We start from the raw sequence: 25858 nt of genomic DNA, 5'->3' as shown, positions 1-25858 counted from the left end.
TATTTCTATCAGAAGCATCAGAAATTTCTGTACTATGTTATCCTTGATGGGATTCTGCAGTTGACATCTTAACCTCAGATGTGACATTCAAAGGCTGTTTATTCAGAATTATCAGTCATTTCTTTTATATGTGAAGAAACCGAGGGCAGGCATTATGAGGGTTTATTTAAGAGACTTACCTGAAAGTAACAAAATAAGAATATGAGAACTTTTTCCACATTTCTGATCTTCTTTACAGCCTCTTGATTTCCAAAATGTATTTGTATTTCATCTGCTTAACTAACCACCCACATTCAGATCTGAACATTTATGTACTGAGCCAGCACATGAGGAAGTCTACAGAGTCCCTGTTGCCTAGAACATTGATATTTGTTGATTCTATAGGAAAAAGTTCAAAATGAAATTCTACACCACTGCACTCCAACATTTTCTGGGGAAAAAAGAAGAAAGTGGTCAATATACATCATCAGATCTTTATGTGGCTAAAGAGAGATAATATGAATTCATTCATCCATTCCACAAATGTGTTTAGCGGGTTTTATTCTGTAAAAGGCAAAGTAGGTACAATATGTATCAGAAAGAGATTCTGACAACATAAAAAATTTTTAAAGGGTCATTCATAAATCCACTGCCCAGAGAGAACTGTGTTACCATATTGGTCCCTTTACTTCCAATATCATTTCTTCTCTTTATTTTATTTTTAATAAAATTGGATCTTACTATGCATACTCAGTTGGATTCATATTTCAGAGACTTAATTTTTTTTTCACATAATGGAGAGTATTTTCTCCATGTCATGAATTATTCTTATTGGCTAGATGAGATTCAATTTTATGTATGCTGTAATTTATCATGTTATTGATACATTAAACTCATTTCTATTTTTCTTTCTTATAAACAATATTGCATCTAAGAACCCTAAATGTAAAGCTTTGGAAATATTCGTGGTTGTTTCCTGAAGATGAATTCTTTGAAATGGATTTGTTGCATCAAAGTGTGTATACATATTTAAAGCTTTAGATACAAGTTGACAAATAACCCATCAGCAGTGTATGAGCTATAACTTTTGTTAGCATTTACTAGTTTAAAAAGTAAAAATGGCATACCATTCATGTATTCATTTAAGTTATTTTTTCACAAGAGAATAGATATTTTCAACAATTATTTAGTACCTACTCTATGAATAGCCTGAGTAAGAGATATAAAGTTGAAAAAGTCATGTACACTTAACCTCAAGAATTTTCCAACCTTGTACTCATATACATTTTCGTAAGCAGGCATATATGTATACGTAGATAAGTGTAACCTGTTCTATAAATGCCCCAAGAGCAGTAGCCAGATGGTATTTGGAGCATTGAACCAAGGAGTGATTAATCAGAGTAGGGAGGTTTCAGTAGCTGTCTGGGCCTTGAAAGATGAATAATACATCACAGCAGAGAGGTAGACTGGATTTCTCTCCAGATAGGGAAGCAGCCCAGGCCAAGGCCTTGATAAGGAAAGTGCTGGACTTACTGATTCATTCTGAAGAAGCTGAAATACAGTGTGTTTGGTGTTAACACTGAAAAGATCTGGTTCCTGTTTGAGGATGTGTCCTCAAAACCTAGTGTTAGTCAGCAAGAACAGTGTGCTGTTCCTGTTGAACAGCTTGGGCACCTTCAGGAAAATATTCTCATTGTCAGGGCACTAAGTAATTTGGTAAATTATGTCTTCTCGGCTTTTAGGTGGGTCGGTTTGTCTAAAATCACTCCATAATTTTAGATCCAGTTACAGAAGTAAGACCTCTTAGGCCTGACCAAGCTAAGTAAGCCCCAGCTTTTACAGTCCACCAAATACTTACCCTAGGAATTATTTCTTTAATCAGATTGTTAAAAGCAAACAATTTTTTTAAAGTATACTGTAGTGGCGTGTAACATTATTTGTATAAAGAAGATTAGAAACAACCTAATCCATCGCTAGGGATCGGTTAAATACGTTACAGCCATTCTGTAGAATACTGCATTAATAGCCATTAAAAATAATAACATGGATATATATACACTACCAAATGTAAAATAGATAGCTAGTGGAAAGCAGCCGCATATCACAGGGAGATCAGTTCGGTGCTTTGTGACCACCTAGAGGGGTGGGATAGGGAGGGTGGGAGGGAGGGAGATGCAAGAGGGAAGAGATATGGGAATATATGTATATGTATAGCTGATTCACTTTGTTATAAAGCAGAAACTAACAAACCATTGTAAAGCAATTATACTCCAATAAAGATGCAAAAAAAAAAACCAGGTAAATTCTCAATGACAAATTAAACTTTGAATTTCAGTGCATTAAGAAAGTTAGTGAAAAATGTGTGATTTGCACTAAAAAAAAATAACTTGGCTCTCAGTATTTGAACATAGGAATATGACAGTGATATATTGCTGAGTGAAAAAATAAATTGCAAAACAATCTCATTATTATTTACAAAAAGCCCTATAACTCTCTATTTATACATGTATAAAATGCATAAAAAATTCTAGAAGGATACATACCCAACGTTAATAGTGTCACCACTATCTGAGAGTAGGGGTGAAGGTTTGGTGGAGCTTCCCCATGCCATTGGACAGCGTCCAGGAACATCACAGAGAATTCACTGTCCAGTATGGCAGGACTCCACTTATTACTTCTGGACTGTGGTAGTCAAAGTGGTATCTCATCATTTCAAATCACGTATTTATAATTATGAGTCAGATTGAGCTCATTTTGTATATATATATATATTTTGTCACATATTCCTGTGCCTGCAAAAAACTCTAGTGCCTTTGTTTTGTTTTGTTTTAAATTGGGTTGTTCCTCTTTTTCTTAAGTAATTGTTTAAATCAAATTTTAATTTACTCATAAGATCTTTTTCTATTAATTTCTAAAGTGGTCTCATATACATTTTAATGTCTAGATAAAGTTCTATGAATGTAATGGTTGGAGATTCAAAGACTGTCTATTTTTCTTGTCCCGAAAGAATGCTATTTCATTGAGACCACATAACAGGTACATAAGAACACTGACGGAGCCCCGTGGCTGTCTAACCTTGGATGACTTTAGCATAACATTTTGTTTTAGTGTCCTCATTGCAATTCGGCGATAACAGTAGTACCCTCCTCATAAGTGAAGATCAAATGAGCTCTTGGAATAGTACCTGACCATAACAGCCCTCCATTATTTTTTTTCATTTTATTTATTTCTAATGAGTTAAAGAAAACTCAATTGGTTCTATTTTCTTCTCCCTAATTTTACTCTTTAATTGACTGCAGTAAGTTATTTTTTTTTTTTTTTTTTTTTTTTTTTTTTTTTGCGGTACGCGGGCCTCTCACTGCCGTGGTCTCTCCCGTTGCGGAGCACAGGCTCCGGATGCGCAGGCTCAGCGGCCATGGCTCACGGGCCCAGCCGCTCCGCGGCATATGGGATCCTCCCAGACCGGGGCACGAACCCGTATCCCCTGCATCGGCAGGCGGACTCTCAACCACTGCGCCACCAGGGAGGCCCATGCAGTAAGTTATTTTGTCATAAGTAATTCATCATCCTAAGAAAAATCTCTTAATCCTGGGCTTGCTAAGAAGCTTCAGAATTCTAATGTATTAGTAATGTTACTATGATTGTCTTTAAGCACCAGCAACTCTGTATTCTACATGATTTTTATATGTATTTTAAATCTCAGTAATGTCAGGTGGGTGATGTCATTTTATAGCAATAAGAAAAATGTTCTTAAATGGCTTTTCCAAGTTAAGGCAGTTCTTTAGGGAGGGCTTGGGCTTTTGCAGGAGCTTCTGGTCACTTATTTATTGGGCTTCTGTGCTATGAGGTCACCATATGATGATGAATCTCTACTGATGAGGCAACTAGGTACTTCTGTAATTGCTCAAAATATTTCTATTTTCTTGCATGCGGTACTCTTTAGATGCCTTGGACTCTGAGCTGACCCATTCCCTCCCAAACAGGAGATAGGTCCAGAACCAGTGTTTTCCACCCTGACCCTCTTCCACTCCTGTGAGTTCCCTGTTTTCATTCCTCATCCCCTCGGGAGACAGAGGCAGGGAATTCCACTTTTCCTTCTCGTTATTATAACAACTCCAAAGATACACAAAGAGATAAGCAAACAAAGATGATTCTGGAAGATTCTGAACTCTTCATAGATCTTTCTGCTCCTGAGCTGCCTAGATGTAAATTATCTCTGGGCTTAAGAACAGAGATGAAGTCTCTCAGCTCTCAGAAACTAAACTTGAGTGTGAAAAAAATAAAAGGTAACATTTAGAAGAAGAATGACTAGGAAGGAATCAAGCCTGAGTTTAATTTTTTGTAATATTAGTTTTCTACTGAACATAGAGTAAAACAGTCCTCTCGTTCATTTCCACACACACACACACAGTAGAAGTACTAGGTTGGGTGCTAAAGTGCATTTTCCTTTGTCAAATCCAGTGAGACTCAGTGTGCTGAGTTGTCTTTGCTGCTTTTTCTGTAGGTGCAGGCACCACTGACAATGGCATTTACCTATCGCAACAACTTTGCCACTGTTAGCCACTGCTGTTGGTGACGGGAGACGGTTCCAAAGATGATGACAATTAAATGAGTGTCAGTATTTCTTTTTTCCCACCACTGTTGCTTTGATGGTTTTTATCATTTGTATTTATTTTATCATTACTGAGTGGTAGTGAGGAGAACAAATAAGAGAGTCAAAGCTATGCTTCCAGAGTTCATGGATCACCAGTGTGATATTTGTGTCACTCCAAGCTGTGTTTCATGAGCCTCTTGTCCCTTGTCCCTTGAGCAATGCTTATCACTGCTTCCACAGCTATAGATTATCTCTTCTACAACTAGGCTAATTTTATGTCAGCAAAGACGAAGTGGTTCTTTGTTTATTTGCCCAATTCCCCTTTCTGCCCCCCTTATGGTTAAAGATACAGCGTGGGGTGGGGGTGTTTCTTGTTCACTTGTCCGGTATCTTCACAGGGTTGCTTTCCAACCTCTTTGCAAAGATAACTGACCATTTCTTACATCAGATGGTTCCAGAGGAGGAGCAACCATTATTAATATGCCATTTGTGGAGTATGACCTCAGAATTTCCCAGTACAATTTAAAGATTTTCCATTTTGTCCTGTCCTTCATGGATGCTAAAATGTCTCATTCTTTCTATCAAATATTTGTTGAAAAACCGATTCACATAGCAGTGATATCCATTTTTATGACCTCTTCTGAACTACAGAAAATATTAGTTAGAACACCAAGAAGAAAAGCTCTAGTGGGAAGGGGGCAGGATGAATTATGGTGAAATACATTGGGAGTTGCTAGGCTAAGTGAATTTATACATGTTTATTGCATAGTTCCTTGAGATGCTCTGTGAATGTCTGAGAAGAAGGGAGACGTGAGGATTTCCTGATCTTATTCAACCACAAGATCTTCTGGCCTCTGAACCTTCTGTATCTTCTAGCATTCCTGGAAATGCAGTTTGGGAAATGATCAATCATTTGGTAGAAGCTAAAAGAGCTAATCCAAAATCATAGTTATAGAATTTGTTGATCTTTACTAGCATCACTTTGAAGCCAACAGGGAACATGTATTTTTCTGCTGCCTTTACCTGTTGATGAGGTAGAAACAGTAGAGTTGGGAATGAAAGGGAACCTGGGCCAGGAGTGAGCACACGGAGGGAGAGAAGGATGTCACAGGTGCCATGGTTGGTGCTCACCACTGAGGCACCCACGTGCCTTGAAAAACAGTGGTTAAACAAATAAGCAAACAAACAAAACCCAGAGTTCTCCTAAAAAGCCAATAAGTATCTGGAAGTCTGTACTAAGGAACCACCATCTTCTTTGCAGTTCTTGGGGATACCTAAGTTGATGCTTTCAACTCTATATGGAAGTGAGAAAACACGGGCAGGAAGGAAAGAGGAGAAAAACAGGAATATACATGGAAACTCTTCATCAGGAGACCAGCCTTTTGGAAATGGCACTAAACCCCAAAATACTTGGTATTTTGAAAAAATATAAATAAGTAAGATTGGTAGACTTGAAACAACAGAAACTTTTGTTATCTCACAGTTCTGAAAGCTAGAAGTTTGAAATCAAGCAGTCAGCAGGACCATGCTCCCTCTGGAGGCTCTTAGGAAAATCCTTCCTTTCCTCTTCCCAGACCCTCCTGGTGGCTGCCCGCAGCCCTTAGTGTTCCTTGGCTTGTAGCTGTATCACTGCAATCTGCCTCCATCATCACCTGGCCTTTCTTCTCTTTGTCTCTGTGTGTCCTGTCCTCTTCTTATAAACATACTAGTCATGGGATTTAGCTCCAGCCTTAATCCAGAATGGTTTCATCTCAGACCTTAACTAATTACATGTGCAAAGGCCCTGTTTATGAATAAGGTCACATTCTGAGGTTCTGGGCAGACATGAATTTTTGGAGACGGTATTCAACCCAATGTGCCCTCTTGATTCTGCTTTATTTTCTCTATACTCATTTTTTTCCATTAATTATTCTTCAATAACTATTTTAAAGCTTATTAGGAACAAAGTTTGTTAGGAATGCCCATCAGGCATATAGGTTGTTATATTATATATCTGAACTACTAATTTCTGATTTAAAAATGATGAAGGAATCATTTTTTGCACTAACATATTCCTTGCAAAGTCATCTTTTATAGAAAAAATGAAAGTCCATCTAAATATCTAGCAGTGGTGAGTAGTTTTATACATAAACTCAATGGAACATTGTCTACTCACTAAAGATAATTTTTAAAGCTCTACATATATAACCTAGTACATCTAAAAAGCATATTATATAATGTTTTCTTCCAGTTGTATTGAGATATAATTGACGTACAGTGCTATATAAGTTTAAGGTGTACAGCATAATGAGTTGATTTATATACATCATGAAATGATTATCACAATAAGTTTAGTGAACATCCGTCATCTCATATAGATACAAAATTAAAGAAATAGGAAAAAAACTTTTCCTTGTGATGAGAACTCTTAGGGTTTATTCTCTTAACAACTTTCATATTTAACATACAGCACTGTTAATTATATTTATCATGTTGTACATACGTCCCTGGTACTTATTTATCTTATAACTAGAAGTTTGTGACTTTTGTATAGCCACTCTGACAGGTGTGAAGTGATATGTCATCGTGGCTTTGATTTGCATTTCCCTGATGAGTTGTGATGTTAAGCATCTTTTCATGTGTCTTTTGGTCATTTGTATGTCTTCTTTGGAAAACTGTCTATTCAGGTCCTTTGCCCTTTTTTTAAAATCAGATTGTTTGTTTTTTTGATGTTGAGTTGTATGAATTCTTTGTATATTTTGGATATAAATCCCTTGTTAGATTTATCATTTGCAAATATCTTCTCCCACTCAGTAGATAGTATTTTTGTTTTGTTGATGGTTTCCTTCACTGTGCAAAAGTCTTTAGTTTGATGTACCCCCATTTGTTTATTTTTGCTTTTGTTTCCCTTATGTGAGGAGTCATATCCAAAAAAATATTATTAAGACTGATGTCAAAGAGCCTACTGCCTATGTTTTCTTCTAGAAGTTTTTTTGGTTTCCAGTCTTATATTTAAGTCTTTAATCCATTTTGAATTTATTTTTGTGCATAATGTGAGAAAGTAATCTAGTTTCATTCTTCTGCATGTAGCTGTCCAGTTTTCCCAATACCATTTATTGAAGAGTCTGTCTTTTCCCCATTGTATATCCTTGCCTCTTTTGTCATAGATTAATTGCCCATATAAGTGTGGGCTTGTTTCTAGGCTCTCTATTCTGTTCCATTGATCTATGTATCTGTTTTGATGCCAATACCATACTATTTTGATTACTGTCACTTTTAGTATAGTTTGAAACCAGGGCGTCTGATTCCTCTGGCTCCATTTTTTTCCCTCAAGACTGCTTTGGCTATTCGGAGTCTTTTGTGTCTCCACACAAATTTTAAGATGTTTTGTTCTAGTCTGTAAAAAATGCCATTGGTAGTTTGATAGGGATTTCATTGAATCTGTAGATTGCTTTGGGTAGTATAGTCATTTTCACAATGTTGATTCTTCCAATCCAAGAACATGGTATATCTCTCCATCTGTTGGTATCATCTTTAATTTCTTTCCTCAGTGTTTTATAGTTTTCTGCATACAGGTCTTTTGTCTCCTTAGGTAGGTTTATTCCTAGGCATTTTATTCTTTTTGTTGCAGTAGTAAATGGGAGTGTTTCCTTAATTTCCCTTTCAGATTTTTCATCATTAGTGTATAGGAATGCAAGAGATTTCTGTGCATTACTTTTGTATCCTGCAACTTTACCAAATTCATTGATTTGCTCTAGTAGTTTTCTGGTGGCATCTTTAGGATTCTCTATGTATAGTACCATGTCATTTGCACACAGTGACAGTTTTACTTCTTTTCCAATTTGTATTCCTTTTATTTCCTTTTCTTCTCTGATTGCCATGGCTAGGACTTCCAAAACTATGTTGAATAATAGTGGTGAGAGTGTACATCCTTGTCTTGTTCCTGATCTTAGAGGAAATGCTTTCAGTTTTTCACCATTGAGAATGATGTTTGCTGTGGGTTTGTTGTATATGGCCTTTATTATGTTGAGGTAGTTTCCCTCTATGCCCACTTTCTGGAGAGTTTTTATCATAAATGGGTGTTGAATTTTGTCTAGGATGGCAGGAGAGGAGATGTTTACTTTTCATTTTATACATTTGAATGTTTATCATGTACATATATTATTTTCTATTATAAAAGAAAAAAATTATGAAAAAAATTAAAAATCATATCAATGTAATTAGAAGGTGATTCTGCTAGGGGTAAATTTTTAAAAATACAACTTTTAAGAGTTGTAAATTATGTACTGCTTTAAGGGTATGAGAATAATGATTCTTTCTATAATATTGATAAGTTATACAAAATTGTATGAAATTCCATTTGAAAGTACTTGGAACTCTTCAATTGATGTTACATAAAAGACAATTTTTTTTTTTTTTGGCCACACCAGGAGGCTCACAGGATCTTAGTTCCCCAACCAGGGATTGAACCTGGGCCACCACAGTGAAAGCAACAAGTCCTAACCACTGGACTGCCAGGGAATTCCCTAAAAGATGAAATCTTGAAATATTTCTCCAGTGTTTTCTCAGCTATAACTTGCACTCACTTTATCTACATGGTACAAAAATTGGCTTTAAATATGCATTTTCCTTCTGTATCTAAAAATAAGGTTAGTGCTGGTGGCGTCTACTGTGCTCCAGGTACTTTTTCTTTTTTTCTTTTTCTTTTTTTTTTTTTTTTTTTTTTTTTGTGGTACGCAGGCCTCTCACTGTTGCGGCCTCTCCCATTGCGGAGTACAGGCTCCAGACGCGCAGGCTCAGCGGCCATGGCTTGCAGGCCCAGCCGCTCCGTGGCATATGGGATCTTCCCGGACTGGGGCACGAACCCAAGTCCCCTGCATCGGCAGGCGGACTCTCAACAACTGAGCCACCAGGGAAGCCCGGTACTTTTTCATTGAATGCTCATAGTGCCTCTGCAGGGTGGGTGTATTAGTTCTAATTTTCCTATGAAGAAACTGAGGCTGGAAATATTGATCAACTTGTTCAAAGTCACACAAGTAGAGAGACCCCAAGGCAATTCACTTAGCTTGACCTGCCTCTCCGTCTTCTTCATTTGGGAAAAAAAATAAAGGGAAATGAAGAGAAAATCATCTGGTCTTTTATTCTTGCCTTTACTTATTTCTTGTTTTCAGCAACTAGTTGTGCTCTTCTAACCTTGTCTTATGTCCTAGGAGAAGGTACTTAACAGAGGCATCACAGGGGTTGGAGATTATAAACAGTTTGTTAGCTGAATTTTCATAGATGTTTTCAGTAAAACAGAGAATTTACAGCTCAGTGATATTTTTTCCCCCAGATATTGTGGATGCTTTATCAGATCCAAAGAAATTTCTTTCCATTACGGAAAAGAGAGCAGACCAAATGAGAGCTATGGGCATTGAAACCGTAAGTAGCAATGGTCAATTAAAGACAGCTGAGTTGGGGAAGTTTGGTTGTCTAACAGTGATTACATGAGCAAGACAAAGTAATAAATTAATAGAACAAGTTCAGAAGTTGTTTTTGAAACTGAACTTATCAATTCAACAAAAGAGTTTCAAAGGTCTATGAGGGTGTAGCATATTTAATAAAATGTGACCCACTTCCTCACTGTGGCTTTACTCACATCCGGGGATCCTGGCCCCATTAGAAATGAAATGGAAAACATTCATGATGCTTTTAGGAACATTTAGAATATAGGATGCTTTTGTGAGACACTGAAATACCAGCTAACCTTATTCAGTGTATTAATGAAATTGGCGTTTACTATTTATTTTTTACTAGTCTTGCATCCAACCTTCAATTTCAGTTCACAGTTGTGGTGTTTGCTTCTTTGTTTTTAAAACTCCCCTTACTCCTCAGTTTAGAATGGAAATGGAAATCTCTCCAGTAGCTGGAGAAAAAGAAGGTATACACTGCTTGTAAAGGAGCTACATCTGCTTTCCTAGGCTTCATCATTTGTCTCAAGCCTGAGAAAACCATGTGTTTACTCCTGCCAAGCCAAGACCTATTTAAGGAGTAGAGGCTAGGATGCAGAAGGGGAAAAGTTGATGGTACAGACTGGATTCAGTAAAAGGAAGAATGTGCAAGACATTTGATCTCACGGTGGCATTCATTTGGGTCAGTATAAACATTTCTGTTCCAGAGTGACATCGCCGATGTGCCCAGTGACACGTCAAAGAATGACAAGAAAGGGAAAGCCAACACAGCGAAAGCAAGTGTGACCCCTCAGAGCAGCTCAGAGCTGAGGCCCACCACCACGGCCACCCTGGGAGCTGGCCTGGAGGCCAAGAAAGGTAAAGGAGAGTTGTCTGGGCTCCTTGTCTCTTCTGGCAATTTTAGAATCTTTGATGCAGGTATTTAGAATTGTTAATTTTGCCAGTTTTCATGGTTCCATAATCTCAAGAGCAGCAGGTTTTCTTGTGGGTTGAACAAACAGCTTAATTTCCCTGAGTGGTTAACAGGAAGTCAGTGTTTCATCTGCTAGATCCCCTGCACTGTAGTCATACTGCGTAAAATATTCGTAGATCTAAAAATGTTTACATTTGGTGTCCTTTATGGAAAGAAACATTCACAGAGTGAACTTAGCAAACTCATCCCCTCTCTCCTCCAGATACTACCATAGGCATGAGCAGTGAGCTTATGAACCAACAGAATCCTGATTGTTCTGACATTCCTGGATTCCTTTATTGATAATTTCCCCCCATCTGTAGATATTTAGCATCCGTGACTATTTATTTGTAAAATTATTGACGGGCATCTGAAGGCCAGTTCTGTGTGGTTACCTATGAATGAAACAAAAGATCATTAGAGGTGGCATTGCAAAGAATTATGTGTCCCATGTGCTGGTGTGTAGGGGTAGCAATTGTACTGATTATTTAAAGGGAACTTCCATTCTTATTGTCCAGGCCTCCATTCTGATTGGAGGGTCCCCATCCCATATGATAATTAAATATTGTAAATATTCTCCTTGACCTGAATCATTTACTAAATTCACTCTTCTTACTTTAAGAAGAATTTCTGCTTTTCCTAATGGTTTTCTACTCAGTATATATATCTCCCATTTATATGTGAATTCAGCATCTTTGGTATAAGAAGATCAAGTTATCTGTGTACTTAAATACACACAGTGCTGCAGTTTAAGGTAAGAAATGACAGGCTTTCCTTAACCAAAGCAGCATTGTAATTTAGCAGGAAACTAAGTGTGCACTGAGCTTTGTGAAACAAATTAGAGAATGAGACAGCACAAAAGTAGCCCCAGTTGTACTTTGCAACTTGTCTGTTTCTCCCTGGAAAGAACGTGGAAGAAGGTAATGATACAGGATTTGGGCGTTCCGTCCAGCACTGGTCGTTCTTAACATCAGCCACCCAGACAGAGATAGAGAGTGGAAAATGGAAGAGTTTTTGTTTAGTTAAAGTTCTTGTGTCATGCCCACCAGCGCATAAAGACGTTAGTAATTATAGTGAGTTAAGTGGCCTGCAAAAGCAGTGTGACTAGCTTTCAGAGGACAGAAGTGATCCTAGTCCTAGAAGGGACCATGTTTGTGTTTTGAACTGTTTCATTCCTGGTTCCAAATGAGGTTACACAGGAAGGAGCCACTGGAAGAAAGCTCTCCTTTTCCCTCGTCCCCTCAGCAGACGCCCTGAGGAAGAGGGTCTACACGCTCATTTTGGCCTTTTGTTCAGGAGACTTGGGAGCCTCCTCTAAGTGGCAGTACTCGGTTCTATGAGAAATGCCTTTACACCTTCAGGGACCTCACATGGCCCAAGGGGTAAGATGGGACAGGCTTCCACCCCTCGGCCAGGCAGTGTTTGTGAGCACTGACCTCTCAGAAACAAGAGGGAGAGGGCCCCTTCCAGCTGGCGCTCAGAGGAGACTTAAGGATGATGTCCTAACTGAGCTGGGCCTTGAAACGCAGGTCTGACGTGAACAGGAAGAGAAGGTAGAGGAGCCCAGGAAGAGGCCACATAGGAAGCAGCCAGGGGTTGGAAAGGGGGCAGGGCCAGTCCTGGTCTGGAAAGGATCTGGGGCATCTGAGAATGGGAAATGACATCAGAGGATGTTTTTAAGAAGATTAATACAGTCTTGGCAGAAATATTCTTTAAAAGGAAGGAATGGATGCTAAGGGCAAGTGAAGAATTAGAGTATTTGTGCCTCTACTATAACACTTATCACCTTACATTTATATTATATATTTATTCACATTATATTTATATGACGTGATAACAACCAGAGAAAGCAGTTATTGCCGACAAGACCACCCCTCTGTCATTCAATGTGTCCCTGGAACGATGCCTAGTAAAGATCTAAAGTCTCTTCTCTTAAGAAGTAAATGGGTAATGAACGAATGAGCCATACTAATGGCCAGAAGGGCCTGAATTAGGCTGGAAGTACTCAGAGGGAAAGGAAGGATGGAAATCAGTTGGTGGCTTGGATATGGGACTTAGAAGGTAACTCAGCGACTTCAAGCACAGGTCACAGAGAGAGATGGTGCCATTGAGTGAAGTAGAGAACTCAAGAGGAAGAAAAGCTTTGAGTAAGATGATTCTGGTCCTGGACATCATCAAGTTCAAGCTGTTGGTGGTACATCTGGGTGGAAACGTGCAACAACAGAGCTGTGGTAGGTAAAGAGGAGGGAGAAGGGAGAGAAAGAGAGAGATAGAGCGAATGTGAGAAAGCTTAGAAAGATAGCAGGAATGAAAACAAAGAAAAACAGAGAGAGATCTATGTTATAAGAAGAATGAGGGCTTTCCTGGTGGTGCAGTGGTTGAGAGTCCGCCTGCTGATGCAGGGGACAAGGGTTCGTGCCCCGGTTCAGGAAGATCCCACATGCCGCGGAGAGGCTGGGCCCGTGAGCCATGGCTGCTGAGCCTGTGCGTCCGGAGCCTATGCTCCGCAACGGGAGAGGCCACAACAGTGAGAGGCCCACGTACCACAAAAAGAAAAAAAAAAGAAGAATGAGTTTTGGAAGGTATTGTAGACAGTCCAGAGAAGTTAAGACTGCATAATTACTGTTGGATCAGGGATGCCTGGGTGATGAGAATGGAAACCAGGTTAGAAAAATTGGTGATTTAAGATATAAAATGGTTGTTGTGGAGAAGAGTAGCATGTTGGTAGGAACCAGTGAAGAGAAAGAGAAGGAAAATGCAAGAGAGGTATATAGTGAAACAGGCTCTGAGGAAGAGCTGAATCAAGAGAAAGTAAACAATCCTGCTGCATAAAGAGGGAAGAGAGGTGTCCTATCTGAGCCAAGAAGAGAAGTTTCAGGGTGAAAAGGAAGCCGTCAGGGTGGAGCCCGACAGAATTTGCTGTGAACATCTATGAAGGTGAGGAGTCCTGAAGTTCTACATGATTTCTTTTAGACACACAGCCAAATAGCAATAACTGCACCAATGCTGCTTGATTTTCTCTTTAATTTTAAGGATAAAGAATTAAGGAAACTCAACTATTTGATCTCCAAATTACGGTTTGAGTGAAAACAAGTCATTTTTAATGAGCTGCGTTGATAAAAACAAAAAATTTATATACTGAACCTTCAACTAGTCAAAACCTTTGGGGCCCAAAATGTACAAATTCGCCCCTACTTTCACACCAGAAGCCTGGAGACCTACACTATCTGATATAGAAACCACTGGCCACATGTGGCTATTTAGGCTTAAAAATCAAAACCTGAGTTCCCCAGGTACACTGGCCACATTTCAGGTGCTCAAGAGCCACGTGTAACTCGTGGCCATCCACTGGACAGCTCACAGATTGAACATATCCACTCTTGTTGGAAGTCCTATCAGACAAGCTGCTTTGGACATATAGATGGAACCAGGCATGTACCAGTTCCTCTTCTGTAGAGTGTGTTTTTTTCCTAACTGAATCATTCATAGGAACTAATACTTTTACAATGTGTCTTTCTCCAAAAAAGGCAAAAAGTATGTTTTCACAGGGTCCTGTTAATCAAGATTTCATTGAACAAACACCAAAAAAGAGTCTCATCAGACTAGGTCAAACTCTTAGTTTTTGTTAGATCTCCAGAGGACCTTGCATGCCCCCCAATTCTGTGTGTTCATTTTATAGAAGAGAGAAAAGAGACCCAAAGATAGGAAGCTCTTAGTGATGCCAGGATAGACTCCTCTGCCCTGCAGTAAAGCAGGGAATTAGCTTGTGATGTCAGACCTAAGAGATTAGAGAGTAGCCCCATGATCCATTGACACCTCTACCACAAAATGTTATAGATCAGAAGACTGATTTCTCTCTGCCATGACTCTCCTTTTTTCTGTCCTTACCACACTCACACTGGATGTGCACATCTTATTTAAATGAGTACAGCTGAAAAACAAGAGCCTAGAACTTGACACCTATCTTTCTTGAATATTTCATACCTAGCCTTTGGGATTCTAACGGAAATCAATTATAGTACAGAGTGCACATTCGTCTTGTTTGCCGAAGATGAAACTCTGCAGTCAAACAGAACATGTTTTGGGATTCGCCTACAAATGTGGTTGCCATGACAACACCTGGCTTAGCATCACTCCAGTAACAGGATGACTTAGTATATTAATCTAGGTCCTCATGACAGCGTCCTGTTCTATGATGGTTTGATTTCATTATTTTCATTATTTTCTATTAAAGGCATTCTTGGACTCAGTAGCATATCACTTAAATGCTAAAATTAAATTCAGTTAAAGAAAGCAGCTGAAAAAATGTTTTGTTCTTTGATGATGGTTAAGCTGGGAATGGAGTTGGTAGTTAGTGGACTGATAGGATGAGCCTTCAAATACAAAGATAAAGGTAACAGTAATAGATGCTGCTGTGCCTGGTCTGATCTCCTCTATGGGGCTGGTGCCACAACCCTCAGTGTCTAGGAGTACTGGCTGACTGCAAATCACAGCTGCACTTTTCTCCCTAGAGTTGCCCTCAGACGATGGGAGTTCCCTTGCCTCGAAAAGGAAGGTTCTGTAAAACCTCTGACACCCTTAGCTGAGTGATATGGGGTTACAAAAGCCCAGTCTCCTTACCTCAAGCTAGAACAACACCAGAGGGCCATTTACGCTAAAGAATTTCCTATAGTATCAGACCGAGGCTGGATTTCAGCTAGAAAGACACCCAAGCTTCTTCCTCTGCCCTATGCTCCTTCTCTCCCACCCTCTAAGGGGTTTCTTCTGAGAGCCTTCCCTTGATAAATTTTGTGTACCCAAATCCCCTTTTCAGGCTCTGATAATAGGGAACCTGACCTAAGACAATAAACGTTTCGGGTAAGTGTCTAATTAATTGCTCTGTAATAGGAAACTAAGAGGTTTATATCCATAACATTACATGGAAAAGCTGCGTCAGCATCTTTAGATGTGATTTCAAAACTGTGAATTTGATATGATCACTTATTCTCTCTCATTTTTAATATACACAGTGACTTTTTGTTTCAGGTATTGAACTGATCCCTCAAGTGAGGATAGAAGATTTAAAGCAGATGAAGGTAAAATTACTCCGTCATTTTGCCAGCACTCTTGTGTTCTGCCTGTTAGTGAAACTGACTTATTTTTGTTTCTCACCAACTGTAATCATTGTGGTAGTACTACACAAACTTATTTGGGATACTGTTTTTCTTCCCGCCCCCCACCACAGGCTTACTTGAAGCATTTAAAGAAACAACAGAAGGAGCTCAATTCTTTAAAGAAGAAACATGCAAAGGTACAGTGTTTTGTGTGAGCAAGCAATTTGTGTGTGTAGTTTTGTTTGCTTGTTTGTGTGTTTTTTCCTTTCAGCTCTCTGATGAAACCTCACAGCCAAAAACACTACTTAGAAACTGATACCAGCCAACTGGGCAGAAGGACCTTCATTTTAACTGGTTAGAAATGAAATTTAAAAAAAGAATCCATTTGGGATTGGTTGTCACTGATTTGTGATCTGTGTTTCTAACATTTATTTCAAAAGCATAACAAGCTTCACCCATTTCAAAACTGTTTCATAATTTGACTTTATCTAAACGAGTGGGCTGTCACCTGACTATTGAAAACCAGCACATAGTCTTAGTCTCTGGGTACCGAAATTCCCTTAGTCACTGGCAAATAGTTTGCCATACACAGTGTGTCAGGGGAGATGCTGGCCAGCTCCAAACTTCTCACCCAAGCCACCTAGAGAAAGAGCTTGTCTCACCTTCCCCCCATTATGTAAACTCTGCTTGCTGGCCTACTTATGGAATATAGTTGTTGTTCCTACTTACCCATAAGAAGAGGTCTTTGGACAGTGATCATGAGAAATTCTAAGTTAGGTACAAGTTTAAGAGAATAGCAGGAATTCTCATGTAGGTTGAAAAACTTCACAGCACCCAGACACCATCCTGCTTTCAAGTCTTCCCTCACCGGGAAAAGAGATAAACGTGATATCTTTTTCCTTCCTAAGATGTATCACAACAGCTGCTGCTGCTGGAAGGGTAAATATGTCCTCTTCCATTACGGGTAAGGAGAGCAAGAGAAATTTTAATTTCTTAACTTGAAAGGACTTCTGAATTCTTTTAAGCTCATGTTGCCATCCCACTTCTTTATACCCTGACCCCAGCCTCAAACCAAGGCACAGCCTGCAGAGCTGGACTTGAGTGATGAACCTCTGAGTCACTTCAAATACGAAGATGCAAAGAGTGCAGCCTGGAACTCTCTCATCTCTTTAATGGTTTGTGCTCCTTTGAGAAATTTGGCCTAATATTGGCCTAGTAATAGTCCCTATATTATTGGCTTCATGGATTTGTTGATATAGAGGTCACTTCAAAGACTGCTCGAATTTCAATTCTATTCAGTGAAGTTCCTTTCATTGCCCATGTGGGCAACTCGCCACAGATTTTTATAAGTGTGGAGACAGAGCTCAAGTAGGGATTTCCATTTTCTTGGTCATTGGCAGCAAGCTGGAATATGGAAAGGGAACAGAAAAGGGAGAGAAAAGGGAATGCAAATGCACTTTCAATGACTTTGGTTATTAGGAATGGAGTTGGTAGGCATATGGTAAGGTGTCATCCACCAGATTTTCCTTCCGTTTAAGTTGGATCTCTGTTATTGAGGCAGGCATCTCAATGGCCTTTGGACTGATTGGAAATTTAAACATTTTGGCCTGAGTCTCATTTAATATTTCCTTGAGGCATGACCAGGAAATATACCATGTCTGATAATAATAAGAATAATATACCATCTAGGATTTTTGTATGTGAAGTATTTTCCAGATGCTGTGCTCAGCACTTTATATTTATTACCTCATCTTGTACCCTCTACCCTATAAGATAAATTCTAAGTCCCCATTGTGCACATGTGGAAGTTAAGATCAGGGAGGTGAAGCTGTGTAACTAATGCCCCAGCATTAGAGGGTAGCAGAGCCAATATTTGAACCCTAATTGTCTTGAGTCTGGAACCCATACTCTTATTGCATTATTCTGTGAAGGATATTGGATGCTTCAGTAAGTAAACAGGTTCCCGTGTTGCATCAAAGGCAGTGGCAGCACATGGGACAGTATGTAAATCTCCATCTAGTTTGTACAGTGTCAATATACTGGTTACCTGGACAGCTGCTGAGGAAGGTTGCTCCTTGGTTCTTTAGAACTTAACCTATATAACACTGAGCAGAATTGTCTGCTGATTCCCTATCTAAACCTTCGAGTTCAGACTGTCTCAGTTCTATTAACAGGCCTATCTGCTTAATCGGAAAAGTGGCAAAGATGGTGTCTTAGTCAGTCTGGGCTGCTATGACAGGTTACCATAGACCAGGTGGCTTAAACAACAATTTCTTTCTTACAGTACTGGATGCTGGAAGACCAAGGTCAGGGTGCACCAGATTCAGTGTCTGATGAGGGCCCCCTTCCTGGTTTACAGACAGCCTCCTTCTTACTTCTCCTTACATGTTGTGGAGAGCTTTCATCTCTCTCCTGTATCTTCTTATAAGGGCACTAATCCCATTCATGAGAGCTCCACCCTCATGGCCTCACCACCTCCCAAGGGCACCCCCTCCAAACACACTGGGAATTAGTGCTTCCACATATGAATTCAGAGTGGGGAGGGATACAAATATTCAGTCAATAGCAAGTGAAAAATTATTTTTCCATGAGAGAATTTAGAGGTAGCTTTGACAGCTCTTCCCCTCCACCTCCGATGCCACTGAACTTTATTCCTTCCATTTTCTTCACGCTTATTGGTGAGGAAATATTAATATTTAGTAACAAATAAATTCTATATGGCTGAATAGAATCCAAGTTGCCTTCATTTGCAGAAACAACTTCAAGCTTCTTGGAGCCCCACATTCTAATAGAACCAAAACTTAAAAGGAGATTTTAAATCTCCCTAAATCCTACCATCTAAATTTGTGTGGACTTTCATAACAGCTTTAGTGTACATTTTTTGGAGGAAGCCTTCAAAATGCCTTCGGTCAAGTAACAGAGCCAAATTGCACAGTAAAATATATAGTGCTTGCCTGTTGCTTTTCAGAATGCTTTCTGAAAGCATTTCTTAGCAGGCAAATGAATTTCATGGTTTGTTTTCCATATCCTCATGTACTTCAGAAGTTCAAGTCACAAATGTATGATTATAAGCTTATGATGAATTCCTTCTCCCACATTAAATACACAGGGGGCCCACTTTTCTATTCAGCATGCTTTGGCAGTATAATTTATGAACTCTGAATTCCATAATCTTTTTATATAGAACTACTACTACTAATAAGGCTGACATTTATTTAGTGTCACTTTTGTGTTACACATGGTATATACATTCTTAAATTCTCACAATATACCTGAAACCCAAATGGTACTATCCACATTTTATACATGAATAAAATGAAATTTAGAGAAGTTCATAGAGCAATGTAACTCATTCATGCTGGTTATAATTAAAGTGTTTTTCATCTATTTGAACTGTCCAAAGGCTTTGCAAATAATTATTTTCAAACTGTTAGACCTTTCTCTCTATAAAGTTTCTGTAATTTTTCAGTCTATAGTACTTCCCTAATTCTTTCCACTGTCTCATCTGAGCCAACTTTTAAGATTAAGGGTATATTGGAATATTTACTTGCCCAATATATACTGAGGTCTACTCAACTAATGTGCTTGTCTTTAAAACTGAAAAAAAGAAACACTGATGAAGGAGGTGAGAGGATGTGGTGAATCTATTACCCCTGGACCCGCTTAGTGCCTGATCCCATTTGATCTTATTTATCCTAACACTAGTTTTTCTATCTGTCAATACTTTTCAAAATGTAAAACTAGCTAATATATACATAAGCATTTATTATTTGGTATTCTTGTAACAATTATATAAAGGAGTATTATAATTATATTAATTTGTATCAGTTAGCTTTTGCTGAGTAACAAACTATCCCCAAATGTAGTGACTAAAAACAGCCACTGTTTATTTAGCCCACAATTTTTTAGCTCAGCTAGATGATGTTCCTGGTCTCATCTGGGTTCACTTGTACATCTGCTGTCACTACCAGTTTGGCAGGTGGTGGGCAGATGTGGGGGCCTGGCTGACTTCGGAAGGCCTCTGCTTTCTGTGGTCTCTCATCTTCAACAGTAGTCCAGGTTTGTTCACATGGTAGGGGTCCCAAGAGACCAAGCCTTAGCTCAGAACTGGCACAACATCACTTCCACCTCCTTCTCTTGGCTACAGCGGGTCACAAGGCTGTCCCAGATTCAAGGTATGAGGACTCTACTTCTTGGCAGGAGGAACCACAAAGTCAGGTTGCAAAGGGGATTGGATACAGAAAGAGAAATCATTGTGGCCCTTTTTGCAAACAGTCTACCAACCATTTGCCAGATGAGATAATTTATACTTAAAAGAAACACAGCTTGACTAAATCACCTAGCTTTTAAATGGTGGAGCCAAGCTTTGGACCAAATCCTATCTGACTCCAGAACTCAAGCTCTTCATCACTATATTGGGTTGCCTCTGAGTTTTCCCACATTAGTTTTTATTTCCACACATCTTGATGGTCTTAGTAAAAGGTTTTTAAGAGCAGTCATGAGTCTACAGGACACAGATACCTTGGCATCCTTTGGGACTGCTTTGTCAACACATGATCCTTGGGCCAAAAACTGGAGGCTTCATAGAACTGCATATTCTTGTGCCCACTGGAGACTTTGTTATCATCTCCAAGGAGAAGTCTAGGAAATACATTTTAAATAAGCTCCTCTCTTATGCACACTAATGTTTGAAAACTGTTTCTTTAGGAATATTATTTAGCACTCTTTACTGTTCCTCAGTGAAAACCCCACTAAAGGCCTATAAAGATGCAGAGCAGACCTCCCTGAAAAATGGGTTTTGCCCTGTTGTCAAGCAATAGTAAGGATTAACTACCCCAGCCTTTCTGTGAAAGAACATTTATATAACCCTTTCTAACAGTTGTGGTGTTACCTAAGATGGGGCTAAGGTTTGCTACCTCAAAGCTCTGGGTTATAAAATAACCTACAGAGGAGGGAAGGTAGCCTATGCTGCACCTTCCAATCACAGCACCCATGGGTCAACCATGGCACATGGTAGCCAAGAGCAGAGACCAGTACTTAGTCCATGTTCAGTGACTGTAGGGCACTCTCAGCTATTACATATCAGCCTGATTAAATCATGCCACTTCTCAGAAAGGGAAGCAGAGAATGTGGTTTACTTAACTTAGTGGCTTAAGAAATGTATGGTCCATAAGAGAGCTTATTTCCAAACTTAAAGGTTAGCTGCAGGATGGAGAAGGAATAGTGATATGACAATGAGGATCTACCATATACGAAAGAGAGCCAAAGAAATAGTTGTGAGATCTGCTGTTAGGACAGTGGGAAGAAAAGATAGGTAATGACCATTTGAGCCCCAAATGGGATCAAGATGCTAGCTAACATGGCTAGTTTTCGGAAAATGGCAATGGTCAATTGCTTTTGATCCTCTGAATGCGGTTGACAGTCAAACTGCTACTTGTCTCTCACTTTCTCAATTTGAAATGGAAACTAGTGGACTGCTTTTCAAGTGTCCATTAGATGAGACACAGAAAGAGCAGAACTAAGCAACCATGATCCCACACTAGCACAGGGCTCATCTGGGTCCAGAGCTAGGGTTGCTTTCATTAAAAGACAAGCATGCTTTTCAATTGTCAGATGTGGTCCAATCCTTAGAGCAAAAAATTTAAACCCAAAGTTAAAAAAATATCCCCAATAACACATTAGAAGAAGAATTCCAACTCAGATGAGGTAAAAGAAGTAAATGAAGGAAGTTGGCCCCATATAGAAAACAGGGAGCACTCATTCTTGTCCAAAGGGCAAGTCAGACTCAGTTCCCACCATTGGTCTGAGTCTGAGGTCTTCCCACCTTGAGAGTCTGTGGGCCAGCTTCATTCCCTAAAGGAGAATCACAGAACCTGAAATCTTACATGAATTTCCTCTTCTTTTAATATTGGCCACTAATTCAGTCTTTTTCTGAAACACCATGTAGGCAAAAAAAAAAAAAAAAAAAAAAAAACAATAACAAAAGCTGAATGCATCCCTTGGACCACCAGTTTGCAGCATCATCACTAGATGAGTCAAATAAAATGCCTGAGAATCTGACTAAAATTTGGCATTTCAGTAAAGCTGCTAATGGAAAATATGCTCTTTGCTATGCAAGCAGTTTTGCTGATAGCAAAGACCAAGACTACTGTTAAACTCATCAAATGTAATTCGTGGTAACAAGTCAGTAACAGACCTACAACTCTGTCATGAAGTAGAAATGGGCAGAGACACAGCAACCACCCACAAAGGCAGCTTACTGGTAATCTCAGAGGTGCGTGTTGAGCAAACACGATTTACTCAGATGTTTCAGTATCGTCTGTGGCGTGAGAATTTATGCCCAGAGTCACATCAGCCACAAGAATGAATTGCAGCAGAAGTTTTTTCCAGAAGAAACTGAATTTACTCTTAACTTTTTTTCCACTGAGAAAATAGATATACTGTAGTTTTTGAGGTTACTATTGATTTTTTTTCCTTTAGCAGTTGATGGTGGTAGACAGTTCTTTTGTTTTATTGGAGTATAGTTGATTTACAATGTTGTGTTAGTTTCAGGTGTACAGCAAAATGAATCAATTATACATATACACATATACAGCAGGTACTCTTAACTTTGATAGAAACATATACAAATCCTGCTAAAAGCCATACATTTATTTCCCCAAAATGTTCCAATTAAGATAGACTTTTAAGTCAACATATTTAATTTTGGTACTCTTGACCTGAAAGAATGAAAAAGGACTTATCTCTTCCGTAGGGTCTCATGACTCAGTTAAGGACCAAAAGAATAAAATCAATGATAGTTTTTTTTTGTTTTTTTTTTTTTTGTTTGTTTTGTTTTTTAGTATAAATAGGCTTAGAGATCATTTCCTGGCTCCTTTAGTTTGTACAACAGGAAGCTGAGGCTTGAGCCCACTGCCATGCCCATCACGTGATGATCAGTAATTAGGTCCCCATTCCTTTGTGAAAGGGGAAGTGGTGCCTGGGAACCAGATTATCCCAAAACTTCAATACCTGTTACCTACCACGCAGGGATAGTTTTGAGCACAGAGAGAAACACAAGAGATAATTTTTCCAGGTGAGCTTTCTTGTTATGTGTATTCATTGTAATCATTTTAATTCAATATGCTTCTATTTTTTTTAATTCTATATACACTAGGTAACTTGCAGCTCATAACCATGAATTAGGTTGGACAAACAAGGTCCTGTTCAGTTTTCTAACAAAGAAATTGAAGCCTGGAAAGATTTACGTTTGTTACACAAGGCCACTAGGATGAGCTGGGACCAGAATCCAAGTCCTCTTACTGCTTTTCCATGCTATTTTTTTTAATTCATGCAACAAATATTTATTGAATCTACTGTGTGCCAAGCATTGGGCCGTGTAGTGGTGAAAAAAAGAGGTTTTCCCTGCCCTTGTAGAGCATATCTTATATACTTGAAGCCATCATGAATGCCTTTATGGTACAAACACCCTCATTCCTCATATCTTAATTGGGTTAATTAAGGTTCACCAGAATACTTCCTTAAGCAATAGTCTATGTCAGCTTACTTCCAATCCTCAAAGCCTCTTTTTTTTTTCCTTTTCTTGTGCTGCACTAGAATATTTAAAGAAACAATCTTCTCCACCCTCCTTTCAATGATATTTGCAAGAGACATAGGAATGTGGCACCTCTGAAATGCTTTATTCTAGATTTGCATAGAGCCCCTTATTTGCCCAGGAAAATTAATACATGTGCCAAACAGGCATGATGATTACTAAATCTTAGAAGGAAGGCTAGTAGTAGGGTGATTTAGTGGGTTTTTTTCCCCATGACAATGCAAGAGTAGCTAAATCCATTTAAATAAGGATACATCGACCTGTCAATCTATTCCTGCGGCAGTAGGTTAAGCTTGGAGGAAAAGTTTATTGATTTAACTTCTCAGGCTGTTCTCCCTTCTCCCAGGTCACTCTCTGCATGTTTTCATGAGTACTGAATAATATAAGTAGGTTTGTATGTAATTGTATTTTGAATAAGGTATAACAGACATTTGAAATATGATTTCTCTTATATTTAATCCTAACAAGCCTATGAAGTAGGCAACACTCTCCCAATTATAAAGATTGAAGAAGGTATCACTCTCCCAATTATAAAGAGGAACAGACTGAGAGGGTAAGAAGCTTGTCCTAAGACCTGAGACTGTCCATGTCCTTAACCCAATGCAGAACCCCTAGTTTATAACACAAAAGGGCACATATATTGGTAACAGGACTGGACTTACGAGGTGTTTCAGGTTACCACAAATTAAGCAGGACATTGTTACATATAATTCCCTAACCCCAAATCCAGAGCAAGGTAACAAAACCTTGGAGCACTCATTGTTCCTGTTATCAGGTCCTATTCCGAGAACCTTCCTGCCTAGCACGACCTTCCTCCATGCCTTCTCCCAGAGGCATTTATTCACTGGACAGGAATGCTGAGACCATATGCACCAATGCATTTCTGAAGAATTTATATATAAATTGTCTGTAAATCAAGTCCTGTGTTAACCTGCTAACAGTGTTGGGAAATTAAGAAAATCTTGGGAAAGTTCAAAATCCCTCCCCCATTTATATTTTATGAAAGTTTTTAAGATATTCATGAATTAGGTTAAAGGTGAGCCTACCTTAGGAAAAAAATTAATTAAAAAAATAAGTCACTCAGTTTTGTTACTCACTTAAAAAAAATAAGCAAAAGGAAACATGACCATGAGGGTAGTTATATAACCTGAACAAAGTCGATCCATTCCAGACTTTAGTATCATCTCATTTCTCTAAGTTTCTCAAGAGTAAGACTAGGATATAACATCAAGCACCATCTTACAGTGGATATTACTGATTGAACTGTTTTCCTCTATGATTAGGGGCTGAGCAGCTAAAGGAATCTGATTTCAGTTAAGTCCCTGGCTGTGGCCAAATTATCAGGAAGAAATAATGTTTATAAAGAAATACTTATTTTCAAAGCATTGCAGCCCCATTTTCAGTGATTGAAGGAAGCAGATGGAGAAATATTTTAACTATCTGTAAAAGTGAAGGCCAAGGTTCCTGAACATTCTGTCAGCCTTGTGAGTGCATCTAGATTAGGAAGCTGGCAAAAATATCAGTTGATGGGGATTCAAAATGAGCTGATATTGACAACCACAATGGAGGTTCTCATTGTGTAATGATGGTATTCAAGACCTTCCAAAAAGTGCGCGGTGTTTAGAAGCCATGCTACATAATGAATAGTTATATTTAGCATGTGTAAGAGAATAAATATGGTAGCTGAACTTGGGTTTTTGGGACTAGGTTGTAGAAGGGGCAGTGGACTAATTAGATGACTCAGCAGAACAAGGATGGAAGGGTGGCAGTTCTATGGAGACATATATGTGCAGAAGAAAGAACTTTGGGATGATTGGTGTTGCCCAGCAGTGGGCAGGGCTGCCTTTTGAGGTGGGCATGTTCATTGGACTGAGGCTGGAAACCCCCTCGTTGGAGAGACCTTATGTGAATACAAGAAACTGTTGGGTTGGGTGGGAGATTGGAAGTCTTTCCAGCTCCCAGACTCAGTTACTCCTTGATTTTCAAACCAAGACTCTGAAAAAGCTGGTGAAAATTATGCCAGACCAACATGGGATAAAGTTGAGCAGCTACACTACAGTTCTAACTCGTCACTACAAATTCTTCTCGTTCAGGAGCACAGTACCATGCAGAAGCTACATTGCACACAAGTTGACAAAATTGTGGCGCAGTATGACAAGGAGAAGTCAACTCATGAGAAAATCCTAGAGAAGGCAATGAAGAAGAAGGGGTAAATGC

At 39.0% G+C, this 25858-nt stretch overlaps 1 protein-coding gene across 1 annotated transcript in view; it reads left to right on the top strand.

Moving 5' to 3' along the window:
* PLCB4 (phospholipase C beta 4) overlaps window positions 1-25858 on the top strand; it is a gene marked incomplete at its 3' end in the record, with an annotated part of 168279 nt that overhangs the window by 120790 nt on the left and 21631 nt on the right. Inside the window, exons 27-31 of the mRNA XM_079718827.1 lie at window positions 9885-9973; window positions 10710-10860; window positions 15980-16029; window positions 16179-16244; window positions 25735-25850. Of these exons, the coding sequence (XP_079574953.1) occupies window positions 9885-9973; window positions 10710-10860; window positions 15980-16029; window positions 16179-16244; window positions 25735-25850 (472 nt within the window). The remainder of the gene's footprint in view (window positions 1-9884; window positions 9974-10709; window positions 10861-15979; window positions 16030-16178; window positions 16245-25734; window positions 25851-25858) is intronic.

The sequence above is a fragment of the Hyperoodon ampullatus genome (assembly GCF_949752795.1).
Source record: "Hyperoodon ampullatus genome assembly, chromosome: 14".
Lineage (NCBI taxonomy): Eukaryota > Metazoa > Chordata > Mammalia > Artiodactyla > Ziphiidae > Hyperoodon > Hyperoodon ampullatus.
Note: the sequence above shows the minus strand (reverse complement) of the source record. Positions and strands in the feature narration are given on the sequence as shown.